The sequence below is a fragment of the Schistocerca serialis genome, chromosome 3, assembly GCF_023864345.2.
Source record: "Schistocerca serialis cubense isolate TAMUIC-IGC-003099 chromosome 3, iqSchSeri2.2, whole genome shotgun sequence".
Taxonomy (NCBI): domain Eukaryota; kingdom Metazoa; phylum Arthropoda; class Insecta; order Orthoptera; family Acrididae; genus Schistocerca; species Schistocerca serialis.
In genome coordinates this window covers 136700180-136713548 of record NC_064640.1, presented here as the reverse complement: position 1 = coordinate 136713548, position 13369 = coordinate 136700180, and the positions used below count along the sequence as shown (strand labels likewise).

General features: G+C 40.1%; 1 protein-coding gene across 2 annotated transcripts in view; it reads left to right on the top strand.

Annotated features, from left to right (window-relative positions):
• The first annotated feature begins 232 nt into the window (after positions 1 to 232).
• The window catches only part of LOC126469841 (filaggrin), a 358695-nt gene continuing 345558 nt past the window's right edge, over positions 233 to 13369 (top strand). For both annotated transcript variants that reach the window (XM_050097137.1, XM_050097136.1), the window contains exon 1: positions 233 to 358. In XM_050097137.1, the coding sequence (XP_049953094.1) occupies positions 345 to 358 (14 nt within the window). In that variant the 5' untranslated portion in view covers positions 233 to 344. The remainder of the gene's footprint in view (positions 359 to 13369) is intronic.

Below are 13369 nucleotides of genomic sequence, written 5' to 3'. Positions count from 1 at the left end.
TGAAAAGAAAGATATATTCGTGTACTGACAAAAATCGTCTGCCGGCGGTGTCGAACTAACACAGTCAATTCAAATATTTTGAATAGATTTTTGCAGCTACAGATTATTCTCCCACTGTTTGTAATAATACCGTCTATTAAATTTTACATGTATAAGTCAAAGTAAGATCATAAGAGATCGGCAAGTGAATGTTGTTTTTATTTTCGTTCGTTGGCTTGGTTTTGGTAGTCAGAATGCTCAAAAATGGCAGCGAGAAGGTAATTTCTTACACGGGTGTAGTCGGTGGAGAATTTGTGTGCAGTGATGAGTGACAAGTGATAACATTTTTTTCATCAGTCGTCAGGATGTCATCTGAAAGGTATGAAATCACATGTTTTTCATGTTTAGATAGTTCGCGTGCATTTTGTTGTCCCCATAGCAAAATCAATACTTAATTAAGTGGGTCTGGCCTTAATTCTGTAAAGTAAAAGCCGTTTACTTTTTCTTTAGTTGATATTTATTTCCTTATAAATGACGCAGTGCCTACAGTTCGTCATTGGATTGCTTACATCCATATGAATAGTAATTGACAGTTGTTTGTTTACAAATGTGGGTTACGTTTATTGTTTACCACCTTGGTTTAAGCGGCCTTTTGTCGATGGAATATATATTTCCCTAGTGTTGTTGCGTTCTTTGTAGATGGAAAGACGCTCATTACGATTATACCGTTTCTCGTGAAACGAAAATTTCACTGCACAATAATCCTGAAAGCTATACTTTGGATCTTCGCCAGAATCGTTATTTACGGTGTACAGTCAGCCTCTAGAATAATTATGAAAGAAAGCCATTTGTGCCGAGAACTGCATTTGCATTTAGTTAATCAACAGACATCTGGATGCAGTGTATAGTTTCCATTCGTACCCCGTCAGTTCTTCTGTTTCTTCTAGACTGTCAGTCAGCTGTAAGGGTGCTTCGGTAAGAGTCGTTTGCAAACGCTGATAATATTCGAAGAATTATGTTGGAAATCGTACGTTATGTGTGTGTGTGACAGTGGGAATATTATTGCAGTCTCAGCCAAATTTAGCAATTGTTTATCAATTGCTGTTAGCTCGGATAAACACATCGAAATACTTTTTTTAGATTGTGCTCTGTTTCAGAACAGTAATGAGTGCGGTGTCAAGCTAATACATTTACTGCCGACCGTTACTGTGGCAAAGGAGATCATATAAGAAATATAATTGTTTACTGCTATTGCGTGGTGTTGTATTTTCTTTTACAAGCCTGACAGCGTTTGCCTTGTTTACAAGTAAAATAATTTTTCCTTGTACTTGTCTTTGTCATGCACATATGACATGTGTTCACACATTGACTTTGATTGTTTTTAGGGAAACTTTCATTGCTATCAGTATACATACTGAATAAGATTGTTATGTATTGAATTTTTACATAAATTGGAGTTGTGAATTACCAAGTATATGGCTCTGTCATTACAAATTATGATACATACATAACAGGCTCGAATTCTGGCACACTTCTTTATGATTGATTGTTAGCAAACAAAACATTAAAAAATTTAGGAATAGAAGCATCCCACTTAACAGTCCACTTCATGAGTTTACATTCAAAAGGGTCAAAATGAGACTTGCTCCAGTGCTTTGTTTGGATGATGAATTTTCATCAGTTTTGTGGTTGGGCTATATTTTGTGTGTTCACATAATGAGAACATGAGACCTGCTAAATTAACTGTGGCTCAGAGAGAGAGGTACCACTTATTACAATTTATAAATAACAAAAATATTGTTTATCAGATTAGAGAATAACACATTTTTTCCAGTCATTGACCTTTGTATCTTGTTATTACTTTCTGCAGTTCTCACTAATATTTTAGCACTGAAGTTGAATTGAAACATTTCAACCACATCTATACTTTTATGGTTTTAAAGCTAGCTTAAAATCAGTTGACTTTGTAACAGAAGAACTGTAAATGAATACAGATGTAAAGTGACACTGCATGGAACACAGAAACTGACAGTAGAACTTTCCACATAATTAATGACTGTGCATAACATAAAAATGAGTGTTAAAACTGCCTGAAAATTGTACACACTTTTTGTTATTTGTAACTGTTAGGCATGATACTTAATAAACAAATGATTGAAATGATCACGTATATGAAATGTCTGTCCGTGTGGTGTAACAGGACAACAGAATTGATCACAGTTAATAGCTTTTGTAATTAAGTTATTGACATACATACCCTGCTTCCATGAGAATGGAGCCCTGTTTTCAGGAAATTCATTGTTTTTGTGTGTACATATTGATGTAAGTTGAACTGGTAAATGATCTTTAGCATAATTATCCTTTTTGATACCTGATGTTCAATGAAAGACATGTTGCTGTTGGTGAACTAATCAATTTATGACAGAGGTCTGAGCCTTTAGTTGTTAATAGAATAAAATCTTACGTCCTATGAGATAATGTGCCCATTTAACGTCACTGCAGTGTCCAGTATGAACTAGGTATTTCTTATATACTTTACATCTCTGCTTTCACTGTGGGTGTTACCAAGTATTTAATGTTATATGTTCATTTGTTAGTTCTGTTTTGTTTTCTTCCATGGAATGATGAAATATTAATGTTTTAACAGACCAAGCCAAACATAAAATTGGGGTGTTAGCTAATGTACCTGTAGTTCGTGTAACTTTTTAAGAGTACATTATTTGCTGCCATCTCATGAAGTGGCTCAGAATGATACATCCTGGACAGCTGCATGCAAAAGTATGTCAAATGTAATGAAACTCTTAAGTAATAGGGATGTATTTCACAACCACTCAGCAGTTTCAGGCTGTTCTAATGCATGGTTAATAAGTTCAGAAAATGTTGTAGGTCCTACTGGAAATTTCATTGATTAATTCTGAGAACACTTTGCAGCTGCTATTTTAATAACTGCACCATTCAAGGTTTTATTTTTCTCCTTGCATGAAGTTGAGCTGTGTACAAGTTAAATCAGCTGTTTATGTAAACTTGGTATGCAGATGTTAAAATTGTGGCATTGTTCAGTTCACCATTGGTAGTACATAAACTTTCATCTGTAAAAATCCCATACAAAAGCATAGCAATTTAGATTGTTTCCTCGGAGTATTTTCTTTGGCCTCCATGCAACCATGCTTTGGCTGCCAGTGATTTTCTTTGCATCCAGCATCTCATGTTATTATTTTCTGGCCAACTGTGCATGACAGTGGGAAGGAAACTCACTTCGGTGGCAATGTGAGGGAAACTGTCTGCTGCTAGTTATTGTCACCATTGGCAAATTGCTGTAAAAGGGATACACAAAAATTGGTTCCAAATTATGTTAAAAATGTCAGCGTTGGAGCACTACGCAGAAAAGTTTTGGGAGACAAGTATTTGCATGTAAAATAAACACCATTTTTTCAGACTTACTGTAAAAATGGTTGGATAGTTTCCATTTGAAATATTGGTAGGAGAAATGATCTGGCTGTGTAATCAGTCTTTTGATCCATAGGGAAAACATTAAGAATCACAATACTATGGGTACTGCTGTTTGTGTATCTCTTTTACATCACATTGTGTTTAAATTCATCTTGACATACTTTTATGTTGTTCATTCCTTACATTTGAAGATAACATCTGTGACCATTAATCTGTTGTAAAAAGTTTTGTCTAGGAAAACAAAGAAAAAGTGCAAATCATTCTAAAAGAATTCATCCACAGAAGTGAAATTGAGCTAGAATGAGGTTTGCTATTCCGAGGTCATCTCATTTCAGTCCCATGTAACACTGTGTGATGTTTATTAATCTTTTTCCACACTACTCCTGCCTTCTTTCCTCAGTGAAGATTCTTAAGTTCTTAAGAATCTGTGATAATGTAGTAACAAGTAGTCACTAATGCCAGTTCAGTTAATGTATTCTCACTGAAGGTGGTAGTAGTAATAATAATAATAATAATAATAATAAGCCAGGAATCGAACCTGGGCCCTTAGGATTGACATTCCATCGCGCTGACCACTCAGCTACTGGGGGCGGACCTCACTGAAGGTGAAACGTATGGCCTAAAGGAGTCAGATGTTAATGTGAACACATAGGAAGATTATTGTTGGCACTGGGATTCTCAACAGGTAGCTGATTGCATCAGCAGCTGTTGCACTCAGTTTCTGGGCACTGCATTAGGTCTTCTGTATGAAGAAAAGCAGGAGAAAGATGTATAAAGTTTCTTTGTCTTCATTCTGAGTTCAAACACTTGAACTTTCAGCGATAGCCTCAGTAATTGTCGTCAGGAGTGACTAATTGTAACTGTTGCTGTAATGACATTATGTAATAAATAAGCAATCTGTTACTGGTCAGTCAGTGACATCATGGTGTTATACTGTCAGAGGTTGTGTTAATATCTGCGATTTAGGAATGCTAGGTGCTACAGTCTGGAACCGCTATGGTCACAGGTTCGAAACCTGCCTCGGACATGGATGTGTGTGATGTCCTTAGGTTAGTTAGGTTTAAGTAGTTCTAAGTTCTAGGGGACTGATGACCTCAGATGTTAAGTCCCATAGTGCTCAGAGCCATTTAGGAATGCTAATGCTGTGGCAAAACTGAAAGATGCAATTCCACCCCTCTACTTCCTAATGGAAGGTAATTTGACCCGTGACATCAAAATGGCAGACATCACTATTTCAAGCATATACAGTTTGGTGACCATTATGGCACTCACTACACCCATGAACAAACATAAGTAAAACACAATACAAAATACTTAACTCCAGCAACATTATGAAACTAATAGGACAACTTCTGGAAGTAGGGGTTTTGGGTGGGGGCAAATTAGGTATTTTACAATAAGAATAACAATACCATTACAAAACAAATATTAACCCAAAAATCAAGCACATGAGATTCCTAACACTTAAACACAACCAAAAAATTGCATAAAATAATATCATTGGTGCCGTAACTTTAACTTGACTTATATATCTCAAATAAAGACAATGATCCCAGTAACCCACACACAACTTGTAAACCCGGTATTACAAAGTTTGCTTGACATATATAGTTCACAAAAAGCCCTCGGTACTATGAACACCCACATAATTCCAAAACCCAATACTGCAAATATCAGTCGTCCTGTATGTCAACTAAAACAAAGCTCACAGTACCAAAAACTAACACGTCCAAATCATCAAATCCGGTATCCAAACCTTCACTCGCCCTATCTATCTAAATCAAAGTTCACATTACAACGCACCAAAAAATGCTCCCGTAACTAATATCAAAAATGTAACCTACCCAGTGATGGCAAACTGATATACATAATACCTGCCAGCCCCAATCCAACAATTATGAAATGCTAACAAGAAAAACCCCAAAATTTATGAAAACTTGCATCATCATCATCATCATCATCAATTTTGATATGCATAAACAACTGTGAACACACACACACCATATGTTGTTGTTGTTATTGTCATCATCTTCCAGCCAAAATCTGGCTTGATGCAGCTCTCTGTGCTACTCTATCCTGTGCAATCCTCTTCATCGCCGAAGTACAGTTGCAACTTACATCCTTCTGAATCTGTGTACTGTATTCATCTTGGTCTCCCTCTGCGATTTTTACCCCCCCCCCCCTCCCTCCCACTTCCCTCCAATACTGAATTGGGGATTGTTTGATGCCTCAGAATGTCCTATCCAACTGATCTGTTCTTCTAGTCAGTTTGTGCCACTACAATCAAAAATTAATAAAACAATAAAAAATACTTGCCAACCGAACCAAAGCCATCGTTACACATTACATAAGTCTTGGGTAACCTCTCCCCCCCCCTCCCCCCTCAAACACACACTAAAAAAGAAAACAAAACTGTCTGCGATTAGTTCAAATAACTGTAGGAATGTGATCATAGGCAATATATCTTCACCTGTTGCAACAAGCAGCGATGTTCTCATAAATTTCTGTGTCATATCCCGGACTGGAAAAAGAATAGTATTAAGTATCCAATTCTAAGAAATGCACATTATTAATAATTCCAAACAAATACAAGAGTCCATCAGTCACAATACACTAAATCAAAGTAACACAATAGCAAACTGGCACAAATTTCCAATAACGACCTGACACTCAACTCACGATGACTCACTGACATACCTAACGAACAACTTTGAAACAACACAAGTGTGTGCCACAAAATGCCACAACATGAAATCAACAAACACAAAAACACTGTGTCACCATGGTGCCACAGAGCACTGTTACCTCATGGGTCAAATCAGACGGGTGGAATAACACCTTCGGTTGCCATGGTGCCACTACGTGTGTTGAAATGGAAGTGAGTTGGCGAATTTCTGTAGGTTAAAGTTAGTTATTGTTGTGGATTCTGATCTCTGTGACATCTCTGATGACGGAGTCCCAGTAGGTTGACATATGGAACAAATTTTGGTTTCATCAAACATAATTTTATGTTATTTATGGGACTATGCTCAGCAACAGCTTTTTATTTATTTTTTCGAAATTACAATTTTTAATTTACCATTGCTGTTATGCACAATTTTCGGATACTGTATGGACTGATTAGAAGGAAGGGAGATTTGGTGTAACGTCCCATCGACATGAAGGTCATTAGAGACAGCACAAGCGCAGATTGTATCGAGGATGGGGAAGGAAATCACCTGTGTCCTTTCAAAGGAACCATTCCAGCATTTGCTGGAGCAATTTAGAGAACTCATGGAAAACCTAAATCTGAATGGCTGGACGTGGGTTTGAACCATCGTCCTCCCAGATGCAACTCCAGTGTGCAAACCACTGTACCACCTTGCTCAGTGGGGCTGATTGACTAACCTAGTTGCTGCTCATCTGATAAGGAATGTTGTTAATTTCAGGGACTCTGAGACAAAGATAAGAGATGATTTTCCAGAATGCTGCATGGTATTGTCATCAACATGAAGATTTGTTTAAATATTATGTCATCAGGTCTCATTAGGACTGAGTGGGATGGTGCAGTTGTCAACACACTGAAATTGTGTTCCAGATGGTAAGGTTCAAATCCCTGTCCAGCAATCCAGATGTATTGTTACAGGGTGTCTGTAAATTGATTACGGTAAATGCCAGTATGGATCCTTTGAAAAAGGACACAGTCAGTTCTGCTCCCATTCTTTTCAGATCTGAATTTGTGCTCCATTTCTAATGAATTTGTCATGAGTAGCATGTGTGTGCTACAGACGAAATGGAAGAAATGAAGAAAAATGTGCTTGACAGAACATAGCTGTGTCAAACCTGGTGTTGAGTTTGCTGTCTGGTATTTGCAGTCACTCAGCACATTTCTCGTATCCCTGGAAAACAAGAAGTGGGATATTGTGGCTCATAGATGCAGTGAGTGAGTGGTCTGTACTAGAGTATCTCAGATAGCCAGATGTTGTCAGAGGACACCCACTGTTATATCCAGATATTAACACAGTGTTCCCAGAGATGAGTGTGGAAAGAACTTTTAATTATTTGTTGTATGCAGAGTTTGGCATACCTTTTGGTGAGTCGTTAATAAAAGAACAACTTTCTGACTAGCTTATCTGTAGAAGAATGTTAGCCAACTTTGGCGATCATTACTTGAGTAGCAACAATGCACCCTCAATTAGTTGTGACATGTTAGAACCTGTTTGAAAATACAGTACTACAGCAGCAGTAAATTCAACAGTTGTGAGCACTATCCGTTAATATGGAAATATGAGAGTTTATCTGTGGCAAATAGATACCGGATCATTACACACATACTGTAGTATTAAAATTTTGAGTTTGTCAATAGCAGAAGTTCTTTACCTACTTTAAGCACAAGTTAAATGATGACTGATAAATCAATTTTGTGTACTAACACCCCTGATTCAGCCCACACAGTAGGGTCAGAACAGTCCGCCAGATAAATAAGATTATGGTGAGAAAGTGTAGCACTCATGCAAGGCAACCATAGTTATCAATCTTCAAAGCTACTGTTTGGCTAATGAGGAGAGAGAGGATGATAGACTTCTTTGTGGAAAGATCCTTGGGTCTACAAACATTTCTCTCTTTGTATTGTGGTCCTCTTGTCATGCATATGCTTGATGTTTCTATCTAAAATCTTTGTGGAAAGCTAAGATATAAGTTACAGTTTGACACTGATGTAAATCAATCTAAATACTTCAGTTTAGTCTTATATGGAAGTTATAGTCATAGTATATTTCCTCGTCTCAATACCATGTCAATTAGATGCAGCCTTACATTAGAACTGTGCAGCTGCCCTTTCTGTACGTGCTAAATATTACCAGACTATAATATTGTCTGGTGACTAGCATTACAATAAAGCAATTAAAAGAGAAAGGAAAAAACGAACTTTAATATGAACATATACACAAAGCAGTAGATACAGTAACTTTTTAACTGTGCTGGCGGTCCTGCACCCTCATTCACATTTTGCTCCAAGTTACTGCAATCATGCTTAGACATGACACGCAGTCGAGATTTAATTTTCGCACAGTGCATAAATGTCTTGTGAGGAACAAGAATGATGTTCCTAGGATGTGGTTATATAGACAACTTGTGTCGCATTGAAAGTTTTGCAAAATTCCTGCTGACTTGTTAACTTTTTTGTGTTGACAGAGAGTCCGTATACTCTGGAGACAAGATGGTTAAGGGTAAAGAGTGGAAAAATAAGATACCAATATGTTCTGACATTAGTGGTTACACTATTAAAATCATTTATATATGCCAAATATGTATTTTCAACCGTGCGATGTGGCACGAAGTGGTGCGGCCGTTGAATTCTAATTGTAGGGAGAGGAAGTAAAGACGGTGGTCAGCTGAAATTCCGAGAAAGCGTGCTTTATCTGCGGAGGGAGACACTAGCAGAAAGCCCGCGCGCCTATTCAGTCCGCTGGAACTCTGTGGAACCCCGCTAATGAGGACTGATGGCAGACGGAGGCGATTCAGCGAAACTTCGTGAGATACGAGATGGTGTAATGCCTTAATAAATGGAACAGTGCATTTGCCCTTTTACTGTGTGTGTGTGTGTGTGTGTGTGTGTGTGTGTGTGTGTGTGTGTGGGGGGGGGGGGGGGGGCTATGGGTAAAGGGTGTTGTCCAAATTGCCTTGGGCACGTCTCGTGCTTATGCTTATAATAATAATAAAATTACATTAAAATTAACACCAGTGCAAGAAATACTTTTAATTCGATTATTAGGTTATTTTACTGTGATAATTTGATTGGCATGTTCTTTCAAAATATTGACTCAAGTTTTCTCAGAAAGCTATTTGTGTACATGACACAATCGACACTTTACGCAGCAAACACAGAAGTATCGAGGTTTTTCTCCGTTCCATTCAAGCTGCTTAAATGCCCATGTACAGGCTGTCAATTTCGTCCGAAAAGCGTGAGCTGAGCAGCGCGTATTGATGTTTTTGGAATCCCTGCTGGTTGCCTTGCAAATAGCAGTTTTTTCTCCGTGCAGGTCATTGTGTTTGAGGTCAGAATATTTTGCAGACGTTTGTTACAGATACAATTCAGTGACATCACATGCTGTTTATTATTATGATGTGGGTACGACATTTGTTGTCTCTTCCATTTACCAGCAACAGCCACCTTGTCTGAGGGAACTACAATGAATTATGGTTAGAAACGAAGCGAAATTCATTTTAAAATCCTTCAAGGAGGCTGAAAGGCTTCTGATTTACTTTTCCAACACTGCTCGTGCTGTAATTAGAATTTGTTTGTAGATGATGTTATTGTCTCGTTAGATAGGTGGTAGGTATTCCACAGATAGGCCTGGCACACCGTGTCGTCCGAAAAGTTAAACGTCTGTTCGAGAAGGTGGTCAGTGGAGACGGTTTGGTCCAATGCAAATGTTCCTCCCTTTCGTTCATAGGTTTAAACGTGATCCATTGCAGTTAAAGCAAACGCCGGAGCATTTGAACGTCAACTGCACATCTAAGTGTACAGTTGCGAAGCGATAGTACTTTAGACAAGTGGGTGAAAACAGTTATGGAGAGCTTTAATGGATGACTTAGATGTGTTGCGAACATTGTGGCAAAAACCTCCGTGATTTCCTACTGAGGGCCGCTCGCCAGAGCGCAATAGAGGAGATCGAATGAATTCAGTCAAGCTGATGACTAAAACTAGCAATGCTAAAAAAAAAAATCTTAATTTTGGGATATTTGGAAGAAATGAAACTTGTTTCGGGACAATCGTTTTACAATTCTGCAGTCGCTATCATTTATCTTGCTGAAAGACCATTAGAACAGCTTCACAGAGATTGACGTGTGCGGAGGCCTAGTCATTCTACCTTGTTGCCTTTACGAGAAGGAAAAGGAGGGGGCGAGAATAAAAAGTTTCACTGTCAACCTTCCTCCGTGCACTCTGCAATGATTATCCAGTGTCTGACAAACATATATGAAGCACACAGAGTGGGAGGAGGAAACAAAGTGAAACTTCGCGGTTTGAGAGGGTATGCGTAGTTATTGCAGTGATTACAAAATAGTCCAATTTTAATGAAATGGGCAGCATTTGTCCACTGACCAGTATGGCGCTGCACTGCCATATCCTGGTTGCATACACAGATTCGTTTCGGAAAGGTGTCATAAATCCGTTGTGTTCTCTTCTGAGGCGAGCTGGCCCACAAATGTAACTTGCCCTTGATATCACGCACTGGCACGGAGTTGAAGTCCGAGCTTTCCCACGCATGTTCTATTGGGGACTGATTTGAAGATCTTGCTTGACACGGGAGTACCAAAAAATCACGCGCACAGTTCATAGACACACATGCCATGTGTGAGCGAGCATTGTCCAGTTGAAAAACGGCACTTTGAGAGGACACAGGTCTGAGCCCCTGGTCTAGTGGTAATCGTCGTGCATTCTAAACTTATAGTCGCCTGTTCGCGACCAACTGCATTTTGGCAGCTAACTCTAAATATAGATAAATGTAAATTAATGCAGATGGATAGGAAAAAGAATCCCGTAATGTTTGAATACTCCATTAGTAGTGTAGCGCTTGACACAGTCACGTCGATTAAATATTTGGGCGTAACATTGCAGAGCGATATGAAGTGGGACAAGCATGTAATGGCAGTTGTGGGGAAGGCGGATAGTCGTGTTCGGTTCATTAGTAGAATTTTGGGAAGATGTGGTTCATCTGTAAAGGAGACCGCTTATAAAACACTAATACGACCTATTCTTGAGTACTGCTCGAGCGTTTGGGATCCCTATCAGGTCGGATTGAGGGAGGACATAGAAGCAATTCAGAGGCGGGCTGCTAGATTTGTTACTGGTAGGTTTGATCATCACGCGAGTGTTACGGAAATGCTTCAGGAACTCGGGTGGAAGTCTCTAGAGGAAAGGAGGCGTTCTTTTCGTGAATCGCTACTGAGGAAATTTAGAGAACCAGCATTTGAGGCTGACTGCAGTACAATTTTACTGCCGCCAACTTACATTTCGCGGAAAGACCACAAAGATAAGAGAGATTAGGGCTCGTACAGAGGCATATAGGCAGTCATTTTTCCCTCGTTCTGATTGGGAGTGGAACAGGGAGAGAAGTTGCTAGTTGTGGTACGACGTACCCTCCGCCACGCACCGTATGGTGGATTGCGGAGTATGTATGTAGATGCAGATGTAGATGTAGGATGTCCGTGACGTACCGTTGTACCGCCAGAGTTCCCAAAATCACTGACCTGAAATCATACCCGAAGGCTCCTCACACCATTATGCCAGCGGCAACACAGCTGTGCCTGCCCGAAACATTGTAAGAATGGGACTTCTTCCCAGATTGCCGCTGTACTCGCCGAAGGTTATCCGCATAGTGCAGGACCGTGATTCATCGCAGAGCACAGTGCAACGCCATTCATTAACAGTTCATGCTTCGCGGTCACGTCGCCGCTCCAACTGCAGTCGTTTGCGTTATGGAGTTAACGGCATCTTACGCATGAGACGGCAATTTACTACTCCGGTTGCTGCTAGTCTTGGACCAATGGTGCTGGATGACACAGAATGTTGCAGGGAATCCATTACTTGTTCTGGGATGCCAGGCGCAGATGTGAAGGAGTTACGATATGTTATGTTAGGTGCACAGTACGGCGATCATACGTTGTCGTTCAGAACTTTGATGACCAGTTAGCCTGTCCTTAAGTTCCCATGCTGTTCACATCTGAATGCCCCACAAATCTGAATATTGCAAGATTCGACCAGCCATCCAACCCACAATGAGACCCTTTTCGATCTCTGTTAGATGCCGAAAGTGCAGTCTCATACATATGCAGCGTTTCCGTATCCTTCACAGTAATTACTCAACGTCTGACGCTGTTCGCGTCCCTTTTTACCCTATCATACCTGGTAACAACACTTAACACGAACACCACCAATGAACTCTGGTGGCCGTTCTATCTGCCCCAGAGAATAATGTGGGGGGGGGGGGGGGGGGCGGGCGCACTCGACCATGTCTTTTGGCTGTGTCAGTTTTTGTCAGGCGGTATATGCAGCTACAGGGGATAGGCAAAATAATGTGAACACCTGTGGTTATTTGGGAGTGGTTTATTAATAATGGTTTTGACCCCCATTTGCCCGTAATACAGCTGCGATTCTTCTTGGAATACTGGCATATGACTGTATAGTCTCCAGTGGAATGTTACGCCATTCTTCGATCAGAACCTCTTCCAACTCCCGTAGTGGCGAGGAGGCGGAAATCTACTCCGGAGTCTGCGCTCCAACACCGTCCACAAGGGTTCGATAATATTCAAGTTCGGGGACTGTGCTGGGCAGGGAAGACGCTGCAGTTCAGTTGCATGCTCCTCATACCACGAGTGTACTGTCCTGGCTGTGTGAATCGGTACATTATCGTCCTGAAATATGGTATCATTGTTGGGAACAACATTTTAATCATGGGGCGGACCTGATCACCTAAAATGTTTATCTAATCGTTGGCTGTAACACGGTCTTTGAGGGCAATAATGGGACCAGCAGAATACCATGATATGACTGCCCACACCATCACACTTCCACCTCCACGCTTAACCGTTGGAATCAAGCAATCAGGATTGAGGGTTCTTTTGGCGTTCTCCAGACGTAAACCCGGTCCTATATTGGAAATAACGAAACGTTGACTCGTCGGGTCATATGACGTGTTTCCACTGATCAGCCGTCCAGCATTTATGCTTCTGATACCATGCGTTACGCTTCTTTGCCCTGGTTGTCGTCACTAATGGTTTCGGTACAGCAGCTCGTCCATGAATATTCGCTTTATGGAGTTCTCGGTGGACAGTGTTGATAGACACGGGATCTCGAAGATGACAATTGAGTTCTGCAGTCACTTGAGCCGCCGTAGTTTTGTGTTGTTTTGACACAATTCGTGTTAGCGTTCGACCATCTGTCATTAAGTTTTGATTT